This window comes from Microcaecilia unicolor, chromosome 2, assembly GCF_901765095.1.
Source record: "Microcaecilia unicolor chromosome 2, aMicUni1.1, whole genome shotgun sequence".
In the NCBI taxonomy this organism is placed as follows: Eukaryota; Metazoa; Chordata; class Amphibia; order Gymnophiona; family Siphonopidae; genus Microcaecilia; species Microcaecilia unicolor.
In genome coordinates this window covers 102,258,656-102,282,961 of record NC_044032.1, presented here as the reverse complement: position 1 = coordinate 102,282,961, position 24,306 = coordinate 102,258,656, and the positions used below count along the sequence as shown (strand labels likewise).

Below are 24,306 nucleotides of genomic sequence, written 5' to 3'. Positions count from 1 at the left end.
TATATAGAAAAGCACGAGGCAGTCACGGTCTCTTCTGATTTCGTACAAAACGAATCAGAGTGTCCTGCAGGCCCATAAACCATTATTAAGATGAGTAGGAAAATCCTCTGCTTATTCCTGACGTTAGCAGCATAAAATCTACTGACACTGCTGCCATTACTGCAGTAACTGTTGATGCTGTCTAGCCAGTTTTCTGCTTGCATTGATTAAGCTGCTTCAAGAGACGTTTTTTTTCTTCTCTGTGTCCCAGGCAGCACTGCTGTAGAAGAGAGGACAGATATGGAAAGGGAAGGATATAGGGAATATTATGGATATTTATGTACTTCTAATGTATAAATAGAGCAGTAGTCCCCAAACCCCTCTTTAGGGTCCCCTGGTCAAGTTTTCATGATATCCACAGTGAGTGTGCATGCAAACTTTCTCATGTATATCCAAATCCCACTGACTAGGTGTCCCCAGGACAGAGGCAAGAGATCCTCAGTTGGAAGGCAATAGTCTTAAGAGAAACGGGAAAATTTTCTTCATAGAACGGGTGGGAATATTAGAGATTCTTGTAGGAATAGAAAGAGTAATCAAGAAGCCTGGGATTAACACATAAGATCTCTAGTGTATAGCTATGCGCCAGGAATGAAAATGGATATGCTAGATGGGCCTTACAGTTAGTCATTTCTGTGTTTTATTGTATCAAGAACTTCTGATTGCTGCTGATGTGTTGGAATAAGTTAGAGAGTTGCATGGGGACAGAAATCCAACCCGCCCCATCTGTCCCTGTAGGGAATCTAACCCATCCCCGTCCATCCCCACAAGAATTTAATGGTACATTAAAAAAAAAAAAAAACCTCTCTGCTCGCCGGGTTCAAGCTGCAGCACTGCAGACAAGGAAGGAATGGAAGTTGGAACACTGGTGCGCACATGTAAGACTTATCTGATTCACTGGCACTGTGTGCTAAGAGATCGCCAAATGCACATACCAGTAGGACAGGTGACATCTGATGCTCGTGCCTATGTCAGAGCTGAGGTTTGCGCATCAGCCCGGGAGCAGAGAGGATTAATAGTAGCATAGTAAATGACAGCAGATAAAAACCGGAACGGTCCATCCAGTCTGCACAATAGACATAATCATTATCAATTCATGATTAAATCAACAATGAATGTGATATTATATACTTGATTATGGTCTTTCTGTGGCGTTTCTGGGACATAGACCATAGAAGTCCGTCCGACCCTAACCTTATGTTCCAACTGCTGGAGTTGCCCTCGAAGCCCACTCCAGCCTATATCTTCTCATTTGCTGGACACAGACCGTAAAAGTCTGTCCAGCACTGTCCTCATGTTCTAGCCACTAAAGTTGCTGTCTAAGCCTTTTCCAGTCCATCTTAAACCAGATTGCCATATATGAGACCATACAGGTTTCCCGGTATCGGCCCTAATTCATCACAGCCAGAGTCGCCATCTAAGTGTCACTCGACACATCCACACACATTCAGCCATTTGTTTAGTTTTTTTATAACTTGCATTTCTAATTAGAGATCCTCTATGTTTATCCCATGCCTTTTTGAATTTCATCACCATTTGTATCTCTTCCACCTCCTTAATGGAGACTTTCCACATCTGTGCTGTTAAAGCAAGGAGGAGACAGAACCCAAAGAACTTGGTACTTGGTAGGTGAGAGAGTGGCACAAGTGCAGCATACACTTCCACAGAATCCCCACTGGAACTGCTTCCGTCCCCGTGGGATCCCCGCAGAACTGCTTCCGTCCCTGCGGGAATCCCGCAGGTTCTGCAGGATTCCCGTGAACCCTGTTCCCGTGCAAGTCTCTAGAATAAGTGTTGCCTGTGAAGAGAAGGAATAAATATATGTACAGTGGGGGAAATAAGTATTTGATCCCTTGCTGATTTTGTAAGTTTGCCCACTGACAAAGACATGAGCAGCCCATAATTGAAGGGTAGGTTATTGGTAACAGTGAGAGATAGCACATCACAAATTAAATCCGGAAAATCACATTGTGGAAAGTATATGAATTTATTTGCATTCTGCAGAGGGAAATAAGTATTTGATCCCCCACCAACCAGTAAGAGATCTGGCCCCTACAGACCAGGTAGATGCTCCAAATCAACTCGTTACCTGCATGACAGACAGCTGTCGGCAATGGTCACCTGTATGAAAGACACCTGTCCACAGACTCAGTGAATCAGTCAGACTCTAACCTCTACAAAATGGCCAAGAGCAAGGAGCTGTCTAAGGATGTCAGGGACAAGATCATACACCTGCACAAGGCTGGAATGGGCTACAAAACCATCAGTAAGACGCTGGGCGAGAAGGAGACAACTGTTGGTGCCATAGTAAGAAAATGGAAGAAGTACAAAATGACTGTCAATCGACAAAGATCTGGGGCTCCACGCAAAATCTCACCTCGTGGGGTATCCTTGATCATGAGGAAGGTTAGAAATCAGCCTACAACTACAAGGGGGGAACTTGTCAATGATCTCAAGGCAGCTGGGACCACTGTCACCACGAAAACCATTGGTAACACATTACGACATAACGGATTGCAATCCTGCAGTGCCCGCAAGGTCCCCCTGCTCCGGAAGGCACATGTGACGGCCCGTCTGAAGTTTGCCAGTGAACACCTGGATGATGCCGAGAGTGATTGGGAGAAGGTGCTGTGGTCAGATGAGACAAAAATTGAGCTCTTTGGCATGAACTCAACTCGCCGTGTTTGGAGGAAGAGAAATGCTGCCTATGACCCAAAGAACACCGTCCCCACTGTCAAGCATGGAGGTGGAAATGTTATGTTTTGGGGGTGTTTCTCTGCTAAGGGCACAGGACTACTTCACCGCATCAATGGGAGAATGGATGGGGCCATGTACCGTACAATTCTGAGTGACAACCTCCTTCCCTCCGCCAGGGCCTTAAAAATGGGTCGTGGCTGGGTCTTCCAGCACGACAATGACCCAAAACATACAGCCAAGGCAACAAAGGAGTGGCTCAGGAAGAAGCACATTAGGGTCATGGAGTGGCCTAGCCAGTCACCAGACCTTAATCCCATTGAAAACTTATGGAGGGAGCTGAAGCTGCGAGTTGCCAAGCGACAGCCCAGAACTCTTAATGATTTAGAGATGATCTGCAAAGAGGAGTGGACCAAAATTCCTCCTGACATGTGTGCAAACCTCATCATCAACTACAGAAGACGTCTGACCGCTGTGCTTGCCAACAAGGGTTTTGCCACCAAGTATTAGGTCTTGTTTGCCAGAGGGATTAAATACTTATTTCCCTCTGCAGAATGCAAATAAATTCATATACTTTCCACAATGTGATTTTCCGGATTTAATTTGTGATGTGCTATCTCTCACTGTTACCAATAACCTACCCTTCAATTATGGGCTGCTCATGTCTTTGTCAGTGGGCAAACTTACAAAATCAGCAAGGGATCAAATACTTATTTCCCCCACTGTACGTGCACAGTTGTAAAATAAAACAAATATTTCACAGGTATGAAAATATTTCAAAAGTATTTACAAGATACTGTTGCTCATGAAAGTGTTTGCTTTTCTGTTCTTGGAATGCTAGGAACCACGCTCTTCTAACTGGTAATCCAAATCAAATGATTTTTTTTTCTTTTTTTTTTTTTTTGTTTCTGTACTGGAGAGGTCCACACACAAATAGTTCAAAATAAGATTTTATTCATTTCTTGATTATTATGATGTTGCTTTAGCTCATACATATCAGATTCAAGTATTCTCATTTTGAATTGAATAAATAACATTTTAATATTCTGTTGTTATTTTTTGGCTTTTAGAGTTCTGATTTGTGGTACAAACGTCATAGTATTGCAATTGGAGAAGTTCCTACGTGTAGACTGATGCATCGCAGAGAATTGATGGATGCAGACGTAGAAGAAATATGGAAATCCATGACACTATTACAGTATGTTTTGTTGTTAGAGCTTGTTATTAGAGCTAAGCTTGGTTAACCAGTATTGCTTTATCTGTCAACAAGCAAGACTGGATCAAGTGGGGGTGACATAACTGGAGAACACTAAGACCGAACAGCTCTCTGACCTCAGAACTAATGTAACATTTTGAGCAGGTGTCGCCCAGGTGATCATGCAATGGCCTCAGCTTCTTGAGGGTTTTTTGTTTGTTTTTTTCGTTCCCTTAGCGAATCGGTAAGGAACGGGCATGCATCAAGGAATAGGAATGCAAATGAGCTGCTCGTTGTAGCTCACTTGCATTCTCTTTTCCATCATTAAACAGTTGGCCAGTCAGCCGGTCGTGCATGCGCAGAGCAGCCAAGCGTTATGCTGGCTGCTCTGCGCATGCCAAATACGCCTCCCTGTGCTGCCCGAAGACGCCGCGCTGCTCGCCCCCATCCGATGCGGCTCGATCCAGCAGAGGTGCAGTTGAGGATGCCCATTCAAAAAAACAAAACAAAACCCATTTTGGCCATCTTTTCCTCGCAATAATAAAAAGTCTTTTTTGGCCGTGCTTCACTCAGCTGAGAGACTTGGAAGTCTCTGAGCCAATCACAGCGCATATAGCTTGGCTAAACACGTTGTGATTGGCTCAGAGACTTCCTGGTCTCTCAGCTGTGAAGCACTGCCAAAAAAGACGTTTTTATTATTAAAAAGGGGGGGGGGGTGAATGACGGCCAGAATGGCCGGCCATCCAAAAAAAGCGTCCATTTTGGCCATCATTCCCCCCTTGCAATAATGTTTTTTTTGGCAGTGCTTCACAGCTGAGAGACCAGGAAGTCTCTGAGCCAATCACAGCGCCTATTTAAGCTGATACTGTAGTTTTAAGAAATAATAATAATAAAAATTTAAAGCGAAGACAGGGAAATCCCTTTACTAGTATGTAAGAGATTTCTTTGCTCTAGTACCTTCAGAGAGCCGGGGAACAGCGGAAACCCTGGGCCAAGGCAAGCCCGTGCACACCTGCCATGTAGTTTGGCATGCTAGCCTGCAGGCGCTGCACTTCTTGCAAGAGCTGGCAGCTAAATACAGTTGCTGGCTCTCTGTTCCCAGTGCGATGAGACGTTTCTAACTTTGAAAACAGCCTGGGGGGAGGGGAATGGGGACAGCAGATCCAACTCTACTTCTTCATCTGCTGAGGCATCGGGACCAGTGGTCTTGATACATTTGGTGGGAATAGTGGTCATTTTGACTCAGGTAGTGTTTCTTCTGCTGCTTTTCAGCAATAGGAGGGGCTTTCATCTCCTTCAGGAATTTTTTTTGGAGGGGTGAATTCCTTCCAACCATTAGTACATAAGTAATGCCACACTGGGAAAAGACCAAGGGTCCATCGAGCCCAGCATCCTGTCCACGACAGCGGTCAATCCAGGTCAAGGGCACCTGGCAAGCTTCCCAAACGTACAAACATTCTATACATGTTATTCCTGAAATTGTGGATTTTTCCCAAGTCTATTTAGTAGCGGTTTATGGACTTGTCCATTAGGAAACCGCCTAACCTCTTTTTAAACTCTGCCAAGCTAACTGCCTTCACCACGTTCTCCGGCAACGAATTCCAGAGTTTAATTACGTGTTGGGTGAAGAAAACGTTTCTCCGATTTGTTTTAAATTTACCACACTCTAGTTTCATCGCATGCCCCCTAGTCCTAGTATTTTTGGAAAGCGTGAACAGATGCTTCACATCCACCTGTCCACTCCACTTATTATTTTATATACCTCTATCATGTCCCCCCTCAGCCATCTCTTCTCCAAGCTGAAAAGCCCTAGCCTCCTTAGTCTTTCTTCATAGGGAAGTCGTCCCATCCCCGCTATCATTTTAGTCGCCCTTCGCTGCACCTTTTCCAATTCCGCTATATCTTTCTTGAGATGCGGCGACCAGAATTGAACACAATACTCAAGGTGTGGTCGCACTATGGAGCGATATAACAGCATTATAACATCCTCACACTTGTTTTCCATACCTTTCCTAATAATACCCAACATTCTATTCGCTTTCCTAGCTGCAGCAGCACACTGTGCAAAAGGTTTCAGTGTATTATCGACGACGACACCCAGATCCCTTTCTTAGTCCGTAACTCCTAACGTGGAACCTTGCATGATGTAGCTATAATTCGGGTTCTTTTTTCCCACATGCATCACCTTGCACTTGCTCACATTAAATGTCATCTGCCATTTAGCCGCCCAGTCTCCCAGTCTCGTAAGGTCCTTCTGTAATTTTTCACAATCCTGTCGCGAGTTAACGACTTTGAATAACTTTGTGTCACCAGCAAATTTAATTACCTCGCTAGTTACTCCCATCTCTAAATTATTTATAAATATACTAGTAAGAAATGCCCGTTTCTGGCAAAAATGAAACGGGCGCTAGCAGGGTAATCCCCCCCCCCCCCCGGTCCTCCCTCCCTCCCGAGTTGCAGACACCCCCTCCGTGCCTCCGTTCCGAGTTGCACACCTCTCCCCTTCGTCCCTCAGTGACGTGGTTGCGAGGGCCGCCCCGCCCTCAACGTCATCGCGTTTTGACGCGAGGGCCGGGCCGCCCCGCCCTCAACGTCATCGCGTTTTGACGCGAGGGCGGAGCTACAGTGACTGGAGCCTGCAGGCCAAACCGGATATCTCGGGCGCCTCAAGTTTCCGGCTTGAGGCTTCAAAGTGCCTTTTATATATATAGATTAAAAAGCAGCGGTCTTAGCACAGACCCCTGAGGAACACCACTAACTACCCTTCTCCATTGTGAATACTGCCCATTTAACCCCACTCTCTGTTTCCTATCCTTCAACCAGTTTTTAATCCACAACAGGACATTTCTTCCTATCCCATGACCCTCCAATTTCCTCTGTAGCCGTTCATGAGCTACCATGTCAAACGCCTTTTGAAAATCCAGATACACAATATCAACCGGCTCCCCTTTGTCCACATGTTTGTTTACTCCTTCAAAGAATTGAAGTAAATTGGTCAGGCAAGATTTCCCCACACAAAAGCTGTGCTGACTCGGTCTCAGTAATCCATGTCCTCGGATGTGCTCTGTAATTTTGTTTTTAATAATAGCCTCTATCATTTTCCCCGGCACTGACGTCAGACTCACCGGCCAATTGGTCAAGAGGGTAGGCTTAATGGCCATTTTTCTCAGTGTAGGAGGGTGAATAGTAAGTAGAATGCTGCAGAATCTGTACTGGGACTTGTTCTATTTAACATTTATAAATGATCTGGGAAGCAGAACAACGAGCAAGTTGATTAAATTTACAAATGATACAAAAAATATTCAAAGTTGTTTGAACATGTCGCCCGTGAATAAATGCAGGAAGACTTAGGAAACTGGAAGACTGGGCATCCAAATGACAGATTTAAATATAATGTGGACAAATGTCATTGGGAAGAATAATTCAAATCATATTTACCTAATTCTAGGGTCCACCTTAGGATTCAGCACTCAAGAAAGAGATCTAGGTGTCATTGTAGACAATACACTGAAATCTGCCTAGTGTGTGGCGATGGCCTAGAAAGCATTGCATTCATTTCTGGTTGTTGTATCTCAAAAAAGGTATAGCGGAATTAGAAAAAATTCAAAGAGCGACCAAAATGATTAAGAGGATGGAACTCCTCCCATATGCGGAAAGGCTAAAGACGTTATGGCTCTTCAGCTTGGAAAAGAAACAGCTAAGTGGGGGATATGATTGAGGTCTACAAAATTCTGAGTGGTGTAGAACAGGTAAAAGTGAATCAATTTTTCACTCTTTGAAAAAGTACAATGACCAGGGGACACTCAAAGAAATTATATGGAAATACTTTTAAAACAATTAGAAGGAAATATTTTTTTGCTCAATGAATAGTTAAGCTCTGGAACTTATTGCTGGAGGATGTGGTAACAACGGTTAGCGTATCTGGGTTTAAAAAAGGTTTGGGCAAGTTCCTGGAGGAAAAGTCCAGTCTATTATTGAGATGGACAAGGGGGAAGCCATGCTTGCTACTATTTGGATTTCTGCAGGGTACTTGTGGCCTGGATTGGCCAATGTTGGAAGCAGGATACTGGGCTAGATGGACCATTGGTCTAACACATTATGATTATTCTTGTGTTCTTATGTCAATGGATCACCTTCAGCGAGAGCTGGCAGGGATCTGCTTTAGGAGCAATGCGGTGCAGAGCTTTTTTTTAGGGTCTCTGAGAACCCAGCACCCTCGGAGGAGCTAGGAGAGGACTCTGATGTCCTTTTGGACTCCCAGGCCAAGATGCATAAAAGTCCTCGTTAGAGCCGTTCCGTACCGAATTCCATAACGAATCGGTACGGAACGGCTATGCATGAAGGATAGGGAATGCAAAGGAGCTGTTCGTTGCAGCTCACTTGCATTCACTAACCCTTCGTTAAAAACGTTGGTAATCGGCACGTAAAGCATGCGCAGAGCAGCCAAGCATTCCTTGTCATCAAGCAGATGAAGCCATTACGTATGGGTTATGTCCATCAACCAGCAGGGGAGATAGAGAGCACTCAAACTTTCACAGTGCCCTCTTGGCCAGCTAGCTCCACTGCCTCTTCAGTATTCTCTATCTCCCTTAGCAGGGTGGCTGCAGCTTGTTCGAGCTCCAGAAAAATCTGCCGGGAGGTGGTTCCTGGCTTGCCAGTTGTTAACCGGGGTGTTGGAGGCTATAGCAGCTTCACTTTAAAGGCACATAGGTTAGCCCTTTCCCTGCCTTACCCATACCTCTGTGGATGTGGACATATTGCCTTGCTTTCCCTGTCCTTACCCACCAACAGTGGATGCAGGCATATAGGTTCGCCCTTTCCCTGCCTTTCCCACTCATCTGAGCCTCCGGAGTCTTCAATACCTCTGCTTTCCTCACAGCTTAAAAAAAAAAAAAAAGTCGCGTCGCCTTTTTAAACGCAGAGACGCTGGAACAGAGGTTTTTGACCTGATTTTCAGCAGGATCGTAGTTGTACACTAGATCCTTTGAGGTAAGAGTGTTTTCCAACTCCTCCGGGGTGGGCCCGCGATCGGGGCGATTTTGGTGCGAAACCGCCATTTTGGATTTTACCGCCGTTTTTCGGCGATGGCTGCGGACAATGTAAAGCGCTGTTGTGGCAAGCGCAAATCAGCAGCAGGGCTCCGTAAATCGTGCTGTATTGGCGTAGGAGCCGGCCCGAGCATGGCGAGCGATGTTTCTTCCCGCTCTGAGCTGGCAGCGGGCACCATTTTGCTTACACCGCATGGCGCGCCCTCCGTGGACACGGAGAGACCTGAGCTGGGTGGGGCACCTCGAGATGAGGTTATTTCAGGAGTGGCTAGCACCGGACAGGATTTGGGTGCCCAGGGTGCGATTTTCTCCCCGGATTTTGTGCTTTTGCTGCATAAAGCATACATGATGAAAAGAGCCCTTCCTCAAGGGTCGCCTGAGGCTCCTCTGATTGCCCCCCCCCCCCGATGGATTCTGGCCTGGGACTGCCCAGTGAGGCTTTTTTCCCGGATGCTTGGCCTAAAGATAAGCGCAGAAGGGTTAATTCCCCTTCAGATTGTGGTGCACCTTTTTCCCCCCCGTGGTCGGGGTGTGAGGATTCGGAGAACTCTGACAGACGTTCTTGGTCTGAGGAACCAGAGTCAGGTGCGGATTTACCACAGGATCTGGATGATCCCTCCGCGGTGAGGATTTTCCACCGTGATGAGCTGCCAGCGCTTATTTCAGATACCCTGCAGGCCCTCTCGATTGAAGATCCTGACAGTGGCATGGCCTCCTCGGGTAATCCCAGGATGGCTAGTACCAAGAAAGCTGCTCGGGCCTTCCCTTTGCATGACTCCATCCTAGAGCTTGTTTCGGCTCAGTGGGCTGACCCCGAGGGACCTTTGAGAGTTTCCAGGGCTATGGGGCAGTTATACCCTCTGTGTGAGGGACATATGGCTCGTTTTCAAATGCCTACAGTGGATGCCCTAGTCACTGCGGTGACAAAGAGAACTACCCTCCCTGTTGAAGGAGGTGTTGCCCTGAAGGATGTTCAAGACCGTAGGCTGGAAACAGCGTTGAAACGGTCCTTTGAAATTGCAGGTCTCACTGTTATGCTGTGAGAGCCTGCCTAGCTTGGCTGCAACAGGCAGTGGCTCAGCCCGGAGATGAAGCGGAGCCCTTCTTGGATGTGGCTCCGCGGATGGAGGTGGCCTTGTCCTTTCTGGCTGATGCCCTTTATGACCTTGTCAGAGCTTCGGCTAAACAAATGGCAGTAGCAGTGGCGGCTCGCCGTCGTCTGTGGCTACGACACTGGGCAGCGGACATGGCCTCTAAGCAAAGGTTGGTGAAGTTGCCTTTTCAAGGACTTCTCCTATTTGGTGAGGAGTTAGAGAAAATTGTGAAAGGCCTGGGTGATCCAAAACCCCAGCGCTTGCCCGAAGATAGGCAGAGGCCTTCCTCTAAGGGCCAGGCGGTCCACTCCTCGTACAGACCTCGCTTCCGTGAAGCTAGAAGGTACCGCCCGGGGCGTTCTGCTGGGTTCACTTCACGTGCCCGTGGTCAGCAGAGGAACTCCTTTCGCTCGGACAAGCGTTCCGCAGCCGGTGGCTCAAGACCAGGAGTTCAGGGGCGACCCTCTCAATGATGGTGCGCCGGCCCTCTCCTTGATGCCTGTCATCGGAGGACGGCTTTCCCTCTTTGTCGAGGAGTGGGCCAAGATTTCCTCAGATCAGTGGGTTCTGGACCTGATCAGAGATGGATACAGAATAGAATTCAACGCCCCAGTAAGAGACGTGTTTGTGGAGTCCCGATGCGGTTCTGCCGTCAAACGGGCGGCGGTGGAGGAGACTTTACAAGGTCTGATTCAGTTAGGGGCAGTGACCCCGGTGCCTCCCGCCGAGCAAGGCTGCGGCCGATACTCCATCTACTTTGTGGTGCCGCGAAAAGGTGGGTCCTTTCGCCCTTTTCTGGACTTAAAAGAAGTGAACAAGTCCCTGAGAGTGCGGCATTTCCATATGGAATCCCTGTGCTCCGACATTGCGGCGGTTCAGCCAGGAGAGTTTCTCACGTCTCTAGACCTGAAAGAAGCTTACTTGCACATACCGATTTGGCCCCCGCACCAGAAGTTTCTGAGGTTTGCGGTGTTGGGAAAACATTTCCAGTTCAGGGCCTTGCCTTTTGGCCTCGCCACAGCTCCCCGAACCTTTTCGAAGGTAATGGTGGTAGTAGCTGCTTTTCTCAGGCGAGAAGGTATCAGGGTTCACCCGTACCTAGACGACTGGCTCATCAGAGCAGACTCTGCAACAGAGAGCTTACAAGCTACAGCCAGAGTGGTCTCAGTACTGCAATCTCTAGGCTGGGTCGTCAATATGGCCAAAAGTCACCTGTCCCCTTCACAATCTCTAGAGTTTTTGGGGGCCAGGTTCGACACAGTCTCGGGCTATGTGTTCCTACCTGAGCCAAGGCGGTGCAAGCTTCAGAATCAGGTCCGTCTGCTCCTGAGGATGCCCCGCCCGCGAGCTTGGGACATTGTCCAGCTGCTGGGATCGATGACAGCCACGATGGAAGTGGTACCCTGGGCGAGAGCGCACCTGAGACCTCTACAGTATTCCCTACTCCGGAGATGGTCTCCTATTTCTCAGGATTACCAATGCAGACTTACTTGGCTCCCTGCGGCCCGTCTCAGCATGGAGTGGTGGCTCTCGGACAGCATGCTGCGGCGAGGAATGCCGCTGACGCTCCCCGTTTGGTGCCTAGTGGTAACAGATGCCAGCCTGAAGGGCTGGGGCGCACACTGCAAGGGGAAGCATGCCCAGGGTCTATGGACACCCGAGGAGTCGGAGTGGTCCATCAACCGCCTAGAGTTGAAAGCGGTGTTTCAGGCGCTTCTGGCCTTTCAAGTGACCCTGGAAGGATTGGCTGTCAGAGTGATGTCGGACAACACGACAACGGTGGCCTATATAAATCGACAAGGCGGAACAAGGTGCAGAGCACTAGCCGCGCAGGCCGAACTGATTTGCCACTGGGCCGAGCTGCATCTTCAGTGTCTGTCGGCAGCTCATATTGCAGGTCAGAGCAATGTGCAGGCCGATTATCTGAGCAGGCATCAGATCGATCCAGCAGAATGGAATCTGGCAGACGAAGTATTCCTGCAGATCTGTGCCAAATGGGGCAAGCCCGTGATGGATCTAATGGCGACAAGTGCCAATACCAAAGTCCCGTGCTTCTTCAGCAGACGGAGAGATCCTCGCTCGGCGGGGTTGGATGCCTTGGCTCAACCCTGGCCTCCGGGTCTACTTTATGTGTTTCCCCCATGGCCCTTGATAGGGCGCCTGCTCTTGCGGATTCGGCTGCACCCAGGAGAAGTGGTCCTCATCGCCCCGGATTGGCCAAGGAGACCTTGGTATGCAGACCTCCGACAGATGCTCCTGGAGGCTCCTCTGCCGTTACCTCTGGTACCGAACCTGTTGACTCAGGGACCGGTAGCCATGGAGGACGCCGGCCACTTTGGTCTTACGGCATGGCTATTGAGAGGGTGCAATTGAGGGATAAAGGTTATTCCAATAAAGTTATTTCCACTCTCCTGCAAGCCCGCAAGCGGTCCACTTCCGTGGCTTATGCCAGGATTTGGTGCCTGTTTGAGTCTTGGTGTGCTTCCAGAGCCATTGTTCCAATGCGGGCTCCTGTCTCGCCGATTCTGGACTTTTTGCAGGAAGGTGTACAAAAAGGCTTGGCCTATAATTTTCTGCGGGTGCAGGTGGCAGCGTTGGCCTCCCTTCGTGGTAAGGTGGAAGGCGTGTCTTTGGCTGCTCACCCAGATGTGGCACGGTTTCTTAGAGGGGTGCTTCGGCTCCGACCTCCAGTGCGAGCACCCTGTCCAGCTTGGAACCTGGGGCTAGTTTTGAAAACCCTGCAGGCATCTCCTTTTGAGCCGCTTCGGCGAGCATCGGAGAAAGACTTGACACTGAAGGCCGTTTTTCTGGTGACCATTACCTCGGCGAGACGGGTGTCAGAGCTCCAGGCGCTGTCCTGTAGAGACCCATTTCTGCAATTTTCAGAGTCGGGAGTCACGGTTCGGACTGTGCCTTCCTTTATGCCTAAGGTGGTTTCAGCCTTTCACTTAAACCAGCCTATTTTCTTGCCCTCTTTTTCAGAGGAAGAGTTTCCAGAATCTTTTGGGCAGCTACACCTTTTGGATGTGCGCAGGACTCTGCTGCAGTATCTGCGAGTTACTAACTCTTTCAGGACTTCTGATCATCTGTTTGTTTTGCTATCCGGTTCTCGCAGAGGGTCTCCAGCGTCTAAAGCCACTATTGCCCGCTGGCTCAAAGAAACTATCTTTTCAGCTTATCTGCTGGCCGGCAGGGTTCCGCCTGTAGCCTTTAAGGCACATTCTACTAGAGCGATTTCTTCCTCTTGGGCTGAAACTGGAGCACTCTCTCTTCAAGAGATATGCAGTGCAGCAACATGGGCTTCTAAGCTCTCCTTTGCCCGACATTACAGGCTGGATGTGGCTGCCAGGAGGGATGCGCGTTTTGGTGCACAAGTGCTAGCGCGTGGTGTGGCTTGTTCCCACCCTATCTAGGGATTGCTTTGTTACATCCCATACGTAATGGCTTCATCTGCTTGATGACAAGGAAGGGAAAATTAGGTTCTTACCTTGATAATTTTCTTTCCTTTAGTCATAGCAGATGAAGCCATGAGCCCTCCCTGTATCTGTATGCTGTGAATCTGTTTTTCAGGTTCTGTTCTAATTTCCTGAAGTTCCTTCCTTGGGAGAAAGTTGGAAAACAATCTTCAGGATTCATGTTCAGTTTAAATTTAGGAGGATGTGTTCATTCCCTCCAACATGTTTTTTTTGGAGAATGTGTTGATTCTCTCCAGGAGGCGTGCGTGTTCCCCTCCAGTTCTATAAATAGGAGGATGAGTTCATTCCCTCCAGTGTGTTGGGAGGATGTGTGATTCCCTCCAGGAGGCGCGTGTGTTCCCCTTCACTTATACAATAAGGAGGATGAGTTTATTCCCTCCAGGAGGATGTGCATTCCCTCCTTTATGAGTTCATGCCCTTGTGATGGGCCATCGTTCGCTGTGAGGAAAGCTCTTGTGATTCCCATTGCGGTTTGCCATACTGCTTTGGAAGCTTCAAATACTGAAGAGGCAGTGGAGCTAGCTGGCCAAGAGGGCACTGTGAAAGTTTGAGTGCTCTCTATCTCCCCTGCTGGTTGATGGACATAACCCATACGTAATGGCTTCATCTGCTATGACTAAAGGAAAGAAAATTACCAAGGTAAGAACCTAATTTTCCCTTATGCTGGCCGCTCTGCGCATGCCACAAACGTAAAAAAAAAAAAAAACCCCAAACAAACACGTCCTTTATGGACGGCCTTGCCCCCCCCACCCCCACCCAAGGTCGCCGCTGCTCCCCGCTTCCCCCTGCATTAAAAAATCAAAACTTTAAGCTGCCCCGGCCCCCCTCCCTTCCTCTCTTTCTCCCCAGCTCCGCCTCCCGCCATCCCCCATGCCCCGCCCCCACCGCTCCCCCTGAGGTTGACGCCGCCGCTCCCCCCCCTCCACTGGGCCCCCCTCTGTCTTACCGGGCCCGCACAGCGCCTCTCACCTCTGTGTGAAGGCGCTGCACGGGCAAGAAGAACAGCTGATCGCCTCTTCGCCGAGTCTTCAGACGTCCCTCCTTTCCTCCTGGGAGGCGGAGCTGAGGAGAAAGAGAGGAAGGGAGGGGGGCCGTGGCAGCCTAAAGCTATGACTTTAATGCAGGGGGAGCGGGGAGCAGCGGCGACCTCGGGCGGAGTGGGGGGCAAGGCCGTCTATAAAGGACGCTCCTGATGAGCGCCTTTGCCCCCTCTCGATCTTTTTTTTTTTTTTTTTACATTTGGATTTTAATGCAGGGGGAGCAGCGGCGACGTCGGGCGTCAATAAAGGACGCTCCTGACTAGCGTTTTTGCCCCCTTCATGATTTTTTTTTTTGTTTTGTTTTTACATTTAAGTTTTAGCCGGGCAGCCACAACGAGAGGTACAGACCTCTCGTTAGCTTTCCCGTAGTTTTCCATCGTTAGGGCAAGCGGAAAACTTTAGTGCATCTCATTTCAATAGGGTTTCTACACAATTCGCTCATCTGCATTCCGTTTTCGTTTGCTGCTACCGTCGTCGGAAATTGGGCTTTAATGCATGCCAGGGTAGGAAAACTGTTCGTTAAAGTCTCGTTAAACCCTCGTTTAGTTTAGTGCATCTTGCCCCCAGTCCCATTCAGATTCAGATGGGCCTTTGCCTCAGGAAGGTGAGGAGCGGTCACATGTGATCCATCTTTTTTTTTTTTAAGAAAGGAACTGTCTCATCTCATTGATGAGGTGTCAAGGGCTTCTCCATGCTCAAGCTTACAGCTACGGATCCCAAGGAGGGGGACACTCTGCTGGAAGGGCTTGTGGGGCCCCCAAAGCATTTTCCCCTTCACAAGGCCCTCATCCATATGATAATGATGGAGTGGGAGAATCCCGATGGTCTCTTTTCCCTAATGTGGATGCACTGGTGATGGCATTCACAAAGGCAAGTGCTGTACCCATCCAGGGAACTCTTCCTTCAAGGAACTTCAAGATAAAGAAGAAGGAGCAACAGCTCTGCCTAGCTTTCTCAGTACGGGTGTCCAGCATTCAGGCTGCCATTTGCATTGACTGTGTGGCTAGAGCTATGTTGCGTTGGCTGCAGCAGCTTCCAGATTTCACATATCCGTTCCAGATGCCTTCACGGTCTCTCTGTGCGGTTTGGTCATGCACTTTTGCATGGAGACTCTTCATTCAGTAATCACATTGGTACGGCCAGGGGAGTTCTTGGCCTTCCTGATAGGATGGAGACTTATCGCCACATCCCTATTGCAGCTCACCACAAGAGGTTTCTGCGCTTTTGTGTGTTTCAGTTTCAGACATGGGCCTTTGGCCTGGTTACAGTTCTCCACATGTTTTCCAAGGTGATGGTGGTGGCGGTGGCTGAACTCCTCTGGTGCCAGGGATCTGTACCTGGATGACAAGCTCATTACGGCTGATTTGGCCGTGAAGGCCAGTTTGGGCATTTTCAGGTTATTTCCTTCCTGGAGTCTTTCTGGGCTGGGTGATGAACTGGCCCAAGAGCCATCTGGTACTGTCTCAGTCCCTGGAGTATCTCATGGTCTGCTTCAAAATGGGGAGGGGGATGATGTCTTTTCTGGAGAAGCAGGTGGAGAAGCTCCACACGCAGCTGTACAGATTGTGCAAGCTCCTGGAGCCAATGGTCTAGGACTACTTGTAGCTCCTGGGCTCCATGGCTGCGACCCTCGAGGTGGTGCCCTGGGCAAGGGCTCATATATGCCTTTTACAGCGGGCCCTCTTGTCATGGTCGGTTCCTGCCTCGCAGGACTTTATTTTTTTTTTTTTTTGCAATATTGTGTACAATTCTGGAGATCACACCTTGAAAAGAAAAAAAAACAGGATGGAGTCGGCCCAGAGGGCGGCTAGTAAAATGGCCAGTAAGTAGTCCTTCGTTATGAAGCATATGGGTACAGACTTAAAATCTCAATATGTATACTTTGGAAGAAAGGCCTGAAAGGGGAGATGGAGACATTTAGTCACCTAAGCGGCATAAATGCACAGGAGGCAAGTCTCGTTCAATTGAAAGGGAGGTCTGGAATGAGGAGGCATAAGATGAAGGTGAAAGGGGATAGATTCAGAAGTAACCTGAGGAAATACTTCTTCACGGAATGGTGGTGAATTCATGGAACGGCCTCTCAGTGGGAGTGGTACAGATGAAAACAGTATCTGAATTCAAGAGAGCTTGGGACAAGTACATAAAATCTGTAAGAGAGTGACAGGGAGGGTAGATGGCATGAATGAAGACCATATGGTCAATCCTGACTGCCCATCTGCCTACATTTGTCTATGTTTCTATTGTCAGCGGAGGCTGGCATCAGCAGTAGGCACAATGGACAGTAGCAGATGCTGGTGCTAATTTACCAAAATCTATTTCTGCTTGAAACTGCAGCAGCTATCTCTGCTTGATAAGGGAAAGGGAAATGGGACTTGATATACCTCCTTTCTGATGTTTTTGCAACTACATTCAAAGTGGTTTACATATATTCAGGTACTTATTTTGTACCAGGGGCAATGGAGGGTTAAGTGACTTGCCCAGAATCACAAGGAGCTGCAGTGGGAATCAAACTCAGTTCCCCAGGATCAAAGTCCACTGCACTAACCACTAGGCTAAGAGCTGAATACCACTATATTTGATACAGCACAGCTAGATCTGAAGTTCAGCAACAGCAGGATCTCCTGACTGTCAGCAGCAGCAGCAGCAGCCTCTGCTTAACAGTTGATTCGATTGGATGACTTTAGCAACTGATCCTACTCAATGGTGTCGTCAGCAGCAGGTTTTTTGCTCGATGGTGGTGGCTGACTTTCTTTGAAGATAGCAGCAGCCACTTTCTTAAGATCCACAGCAGCTGTTGCACCTTGTCAAAACAGCAGCTGGCTCTATGTTGGCGCTAGCAGCTTAGTCTGTCTGGCATTAGTGGAGGAGTGACCTAGTGGTTAGAGCATCAGTCTTGTCATCCAGAGGTAGCCGGTTCAAATCCCACTGCTACTGCTTGTGACCTTGTTCTTCACAATTGACTCTACTACTTGTGGCATGAGTGGGCAATGCAATTCGCCAGAAGAAGTCAATACTCGTGTTCAGGGGAAACTGCCATTGAGAGTCCAGTTCTTATGGACTGTCCCTTTGGACAAATTGCTGGTTTTGTCCTTAGGCAGATGTCTGCAGTATTTTGCCTCCTGAAGAAGTCAATATTTTGCAGCTGGATTTCACTTCTTCAATAATGTTGGTTTGGGATGCTTCCAGATACTACCATATTTCTCATATTCACTAGTCTGTACTTTGCACTCTCACTCTCTCTGTCTCTCCCTCCCTCCACCCCCCCAAACGATTGTGCTGAAGAGTCAAGTGGAATGTCCCTGTGCTTCACCAGAAGAAACTCAATTTCCTGCTGAGTGCTTCTCATGGTCAGACTGCTTGTTCACATTTGATTCAGAGGCCTAATATCAGCTTTGTCTCCAGTTTCAGCAGCAGTTACATTTCTGGCAAACATTTGATATCCCTCACTCCCCTCTATTTGGATCTTTTGCTCTTGAACAGTGCACATAATTTTCAGCTGACCTGCAGTCTGCCTGGCAACGTCAACTGTAGTCCGGCTTGTGTTTCTTGACTAAGGGGTATATGAGTCAGTTGTCTTTGAGGGGAAAGAAATCGCCGTGAGGCTACACGGATCATCTCCTACTCTTTCAGGAAATTTGGCTATTTTCTTGGGAGAGTTTCATTATTTGCTACAGCAAGGAGTGCTACCCTATTTTCCTGTTCCTGGGTCAGAGTGTTGTTGCCATTGAGAGGGCGACACTGCGGTAGGCTAAACTTCTCAGCACCTTCCTCCTCCACCAACATCTGTATGGGATAATGACATTTTTTTTTTGTGATTGGTCACTTGTTCTCCTATATGTTCCCCCCTCATTTGATGACTGGGGAAGCTTGCTTTATGATTGGTCTGGACCTTCTCCCTTCCACCAGCACAAGGTTTCCTACTTGGTTCCCTGTGGCAAGCACACCTAGGTTCTGGTAAAGTGCTGTTCAGCCAGGTGATGCAGCGGTGCAGAGTGCCTTGGTGGCTTTCTTGCACCTCTGGGATCTGTACCACAGTTTTTTGGTCCTCGGAGGTCTAGCATAGAATCCTCAGCTGTTGCTTTGCCCTCTTGTGTGGGGCAAGATTTTTTCCCTCACTCTCAACATCCAAGTATACAACATGTCAGCAGGAGGCGGTTTCTGTTGGGTGGTCTTGATTGGTGGTTTCAATCAGCATCTCCTCCCAGTTGCCTTCAGTGATACTTTGGACAGCAATGGCTTTAAATTTGCCACACCCACTGTCTACAAGGTGGTCTGGTGTCCTCAGCTGTGGCATTTGACTATGATCACTCCCGTAGTTCCATGCGTTGTTTGCAAGACCTAATGGGCCCACCGGATTGAGGGTATTGCTTGGCTATATCCCACTCATCTGATCTGGTTGGATAACAAGGAGAAATTCTTACCTGATCATCATTTTCTTTTCTTTAGTTCTATTGGACCAGTCCAGAAACCCTCCCTATGTGTGTTTAGATGATTTTGAGAAACTACTCTTCTTTGATCAGTTCCCTTACAGGGGTACCGCTGCTTGGAGCTTTTTTCATGGGTTCAGTTTCCGCCACCTTCTGACTCACTGGAACAGCTGCATGTTGGTAGGAGAATAAGTGCTGCCTTGAGCGATTAAACTTGGTTGAGACAGGCGTTTTGCCTCGCGTTATACTGTCCTCCACATTATTTGTACATGAGCACCATTGCCTAGCTAGTTGGAATACTGAGCATTCTGTGGCTGCTCACCGACCTTAAAGAGCGAATCACACAGAACTACTTTACCTTTTCTGTCTCCACCCACTAGTCGACAAACGTAATTATTTCCAATCATCTGGACTTGTCTGTTAGGACCAAAGGAAAGGAAATTTATCAGGTAAGCCATTGTTTCCCTGTTTCAGATTATTATAGAAGTATTAAAACTGGATGAGATAATCATATAAGAAGGTGTCAAGATATGAAATGCTGAAACACTATGAGGCAGCTTCTGGCTTAAAGGTTTTGTCAGCTGTTGAATTTTATAGAAAAGAAAATTTGTTTTGCTAAGCTCTTTATATGTTTTTTAAAACGTTCTACTCTAATTGTTTAGATCGTTTTGTAGCACATATACACTGACAAGTCAATTTACCTACCTCACTTTAATTATGACGGTTTTAGTGACACCACATAATGGCTTGGAGGACCTTTTGTAACGCTGTGCTCTTTAAAAAAAAAATCTAGTTTCCGATTCACACTGCATGAAACGAATCTTACATCATAAAGTCTCTTGCTGACCAATCTATTTTTGAACTAATCACCAATCAACCACACTGGCATCCAGTGGTTCAAAGCTACAGTTGTGTGTTTTGAGTTGCTGAAGGGGTCTTTTACACAGATATGTACACACAAAGGAATAGACATCCACCTCCGTGGTACCGGAAGATTGGAGGGTGGCCAATGTAACGCCCATTTTTTAAAAAGGCTCCAGGGGAGATCCGGGAAATTATAGACCGGTGAGTCTGACGTCGGTGCCAGGGAAAATGGTAGAGGCTATTATTAAAAACAAAATTACAGAGCACATCCGAGGACATGGATTACTGAGACTGAGTCAGCACGGCTTTTGTGGGGGGAAATCTTGCCTGACCAATTTACTTCAATTCTTTGAAGGAGTAAACAAACATGTGGACAAAGGGGAGCCGGTTGATATTGTGTGTCTGGATTTTCAAAAGGCGTTTGACAAGGTACCTCATGAAAGGCTACAGAGGAAATTGGAGGGTCATGGGATAGGAGGAAATGTCCTATTGTGGATTAAAAACTGGTTGAAGGATAGGAAACAGAGAGTGGGGTTAAATGGGCAGTATTCACAATGGAGAAGGGTAGTTAGTGGGGTTCCTCAGGGGTCTGTGCTAGGACCGCTGCTTTTTAATATATTTATAAATGATTTAGAGATGGGAGTAACTAGCGAGGTAATTAAATTTGCTGATGACACAAAGTTATTCAAAGTCGTCAACTCGCGACAGGATTGTGAAAAATTACAAGAAGACCTTACGAGACTGGGAGACTGGGCGGCTAAATGGCAGATGACGTTTAATGTGAGCAAGTGCAAGGTGATGCATGTGGGAAAAAAGAACCCGAATTATAGCTACGTCATGCAAGGTTCCACGTTAGGAGTTAGGATAACACACTGAAACCTTCTGCTCAGTGTGCTGCTGCGGCTAGGAAAGCGAATAGAATGTTGGGTATTATTAGGAAAGGTATGGAAAACAGGTGTGAGGATGTTATAATGCCGTTGTATCGCTCCATGGTGCGACTGCACCTTGAGTATTGTGTTCAATTCTGGTCGCCGCATCTCAAGAAAGATATAGTAGAATTGGAAAAGGAGGCTAGGGCTATTCAGCTTGGAGAAGAGACGGCTGAGGGGAGACATGATAGAGGTATATAAAATAATGAGTGGAGTGGAACAGGTGGATGTGAAGCGTCTGTTCACGCTTTCCAAAAATACTAGGACTAGGGGGCATGCGATTAAACTACAGTGAAGTAAATTTAAAACAAATCGGAGAAAATTTTTCTTCACCCAACTTGTAATTAAACTCTGGAATTCATTGCCGGAAAATGTGGTGAAGGCGGTTAGCTTAGCAGAGTTTAAAAAGGGGTTGGACGGTTTCCTAAAGGACAAGTCCATAAACCGCTACTAAACGGACTTGGAAAAATCCAAAATCCCAGGAATAACATGTATAGAATGTTTGTACGTTTGGGAAGCTTGCCAGGTGCACTTGGCCTGGATTGGCCGCTGTCGTGGACAAGATGCTGGGCTCGATGGACCCTTGGTCTTTTCCCAGTATGTACTTATAGACAGAGGGGGAGTTTGCTGTTCCAGTAAGATAAGGGAATGAACCCATTAGAGGGGAAATCTGGTCTAGAAGAGTTCAGAAGTGAAGTTGTGGTAGTGGAAGATCACTAAGGAAAAGGGAGAAATTATTTAGGATCGAATGAGGGGGGAAGGGTCAGAGGACTACAGATTGAACAGACCCATATCCAATATTAAAAACAAAAAGTAAAAATGCTTGGAAGCTTTGCATATTCCATATCATATACCTTTCAAGTCTTGAATGTACTGTTGTAGGGCATACACAGATTACACCCTTTTTGGTGTAATTAAGGAATGTGATTCTCAGTATGAATTATGGAAAAATATTAAACCGAACACCTTAGTGTACTGTCTAGAAAGTAACTGCATTCCCTTTATCTATAGACCCAAGTCCTCATGCCCAAATATACACTAACAAATACTGATACAATACCCCAAGGTATTGTAAAAATAGATTGTTTATTTATATGGCAGCAATGAAAGGCTAGAATAATGACAAAGAAGGTCTTATCATAAAAGTAGCTCAGAGTAAACACACATGAACCCTAAGGCATGCTTCTAATTCAGCCAGTTATTCTAACCCATTAAGGCAATCACACAACAGTTATATGGCAATTATACAATCTGGATGTAGATGGCACAAGACATCCAACAGGTGGCAGAGTGTTCCTCAAGGAGGCCATCAGGCAGGGGCAGTACTTCAGATCAGATGTAAATCAAACAGCCATTCTCCGAAGACAAGCAGGCTGCTTGTTCTCAGTGATGGGTGACGTCCACGGCAGCCCCTCCAATCGGAAACTTCACTAGCAAAGGCCTTTGCTAGTCCTCGCGCGCCCATGCGCACCGCGCATGCGCGGCCGTCTTCCCGCCCGAACCGGCTCGTGTTCGTCAGTCTTCTTTTGTCCGCGCTCGGTACGGTCGTGTTTTCGCCGTGTCGGGCCCCGCAAAGTCGACCTCGTGCGTCCGTCGTGTTGTTCAAAGAAAAAAACCATTCTGTGTGGAAAAAGACTCTTTGGTCTTTTTTCCCCCCGCTATTTTCAGCTTTTTTGCCCCGATAAGTTTTCTTTCGTCGTCGGGGTAGGCCGCTTTTAGGCCTCGGGTCGAAGTTTTCTTCCCCTTGTTTTTTCGGTGCCTTTTCCGCCATTTCGACTTTTGATCTCGCCGGCGTGATTTTTCTGCCCATGACATCGAAGTCTCCCAGCGGCTTCAAGAAGTGCACCCAGTGCGCCCGGGTCATCTCGCTCACTGACAGGCACGCGTCGTGTCTTCAGTGCTTGGGGGCTGGGCACCGCCCGCAGGCCTGTAGTCTGTGTTCCCTTTTGCAAAAGCGGACTCAGGTAGCGAGATTGGCCCAGTGGAACGTTTTGTTCTCGGGCTCTTCGTCGGCATCGGCACCGGGGGTATCGAGTGCATCGACGTCTTCAGCGTCCAGAGCTTCATCCTCGGCCGCCAGTGCATCGAGGCATCGGCCCTCTGCATCGGCGCTGAGACATCGGACAGCTGCATCGACGTCGGTGGTACCGGGACCTCGTCGGCTGATGTCGTCGGACGGTGGTGCTTCGTCTGGAGTGCAGGTGAGGGCTGTCCATTCCCCTGCTGGTGGCGGTGAGCCTTCGGGTGGGTCTCCCCCTACCCTGAGGGCTCCTGCGGTACAGCCCCCCCGAGACCGACCTCCTTCGGCCTCGGCCCCGAGGAAGCGACGGCTGGATTCTACGTCCTCCTCGTCGGTGCCGGGAAGCTCCGGTGACATGCTTCGTTCCAAGAAGTCGAAGAAGCATCGTCATCGGTCCCCTTCCCGTGTCGGCACCGAGAGCTCTGGGTCGCCGAGGGAGTCGGCACCCAGCAGGCATCGGCACCGAGAGGACCGCTCACCCTCTGTTCAGGAGGTGTCGATGCGCTCCACTCTGGACAGCCCGGAACAGCCTCCACGCTCGGAACAGGTTCTGACGTCGACGCCTGCATCGACCTCCATGCCTTTCTCTGCAGCCGCTCTAAACGAGAGCCTCCGGGCCATTCTCCCAGAGATTCTGGGAGAGCTGTTGCGCCCTAACCCTCCGGTACCGGCGGTGCTTGCGCCACCGGTACCGTCGAGCGTGGCGCCGGCTGGCCCATCGCCCGAGGTGAGGTCTCCGGCGTCGGTGCCGCGTGCGGTACCGGCTGCCGCCGCCTCCCAGGAAGGCTCCCCGACTACGTCGGTGGAGGGAGCTTCGCCGATGCGGGCGAGGGAGTCTACCTCTCGACGCCCCCATCGTGGACGTGGCTGCACAGAGTCGAGTCGGGCGAGGTTGCAGACACAGGTCCGTGAACTTGTGTCTGACACCGAGGGTGAGGCCTCGTGGGAAGAGGAAGAAGACCCCAGATATTTCTCTGACGAGGAGTCTGAAGGTCTTCCTTCCGATCCCACTCCCTCTCCTGAGAGACAGCTTTCTCCTCCCGAGAGTCTGTCTTTTGCTTCCTTTGTCCGGGAGATGTCTACAGCCATCCCCTTCCCGGTGGTTGTGGAGGACGAGCCCAGGGCTGAAATGTTTGAGCTCCTGGACTATCCTTCTCCACCTAAGGAAGCGTCCACTGTACCCATGCACCATGTCCTAAAAAAGACATTGCTGGCGAACTGGACCAAGCCTCTAACTAATCCCCACATTCCCAAGAAGATCGAGTCCCAGTACCGGATCCATGGGGACCCAGAGCTGATGCGCACTCAGTTGCCTCATGACTCTGGTGTTGTGGATCTGGCCCTAAAGAAGGCTAAGAGTTCTAGAGAGCATGCTTCGGCGCCCCCGGGCAAAGACTCTAGAACCTTAGACTCCTTTGGGAGGAAGGCCTACCATTCCTCTATGCTCGTGGCCAAAATTCAGTCCTACCAGCTCTACACGAGC

General features: G+C 48.5%; 1 protein-coding gene across 2 annotated transcripts in view; it reads left to right on the top strand.

Annotated features, from left to right (window-relative positions):
* Nucleotides 1–24,306, top strand: part of DEPDC1B (DEP domain containing 1B) — a 163,706-nt gene that overhangs the window by 36,960 nt on the left and 102,440 nt on the right. For both annotated transcript variants that reach the window (XM_030192280.1, XM_030192279.1), the window contains exon 4: nucleotides 3,801–3,928. In XM_030192280.1, the coding sequence (XP_030048140.1) occupies nucleotides 3,801–3,928 (128 nt within the window). The remainder of the gene's footprint in view (nucleotides 1–3,800; nucleotides 3,929–24,306) is intronic.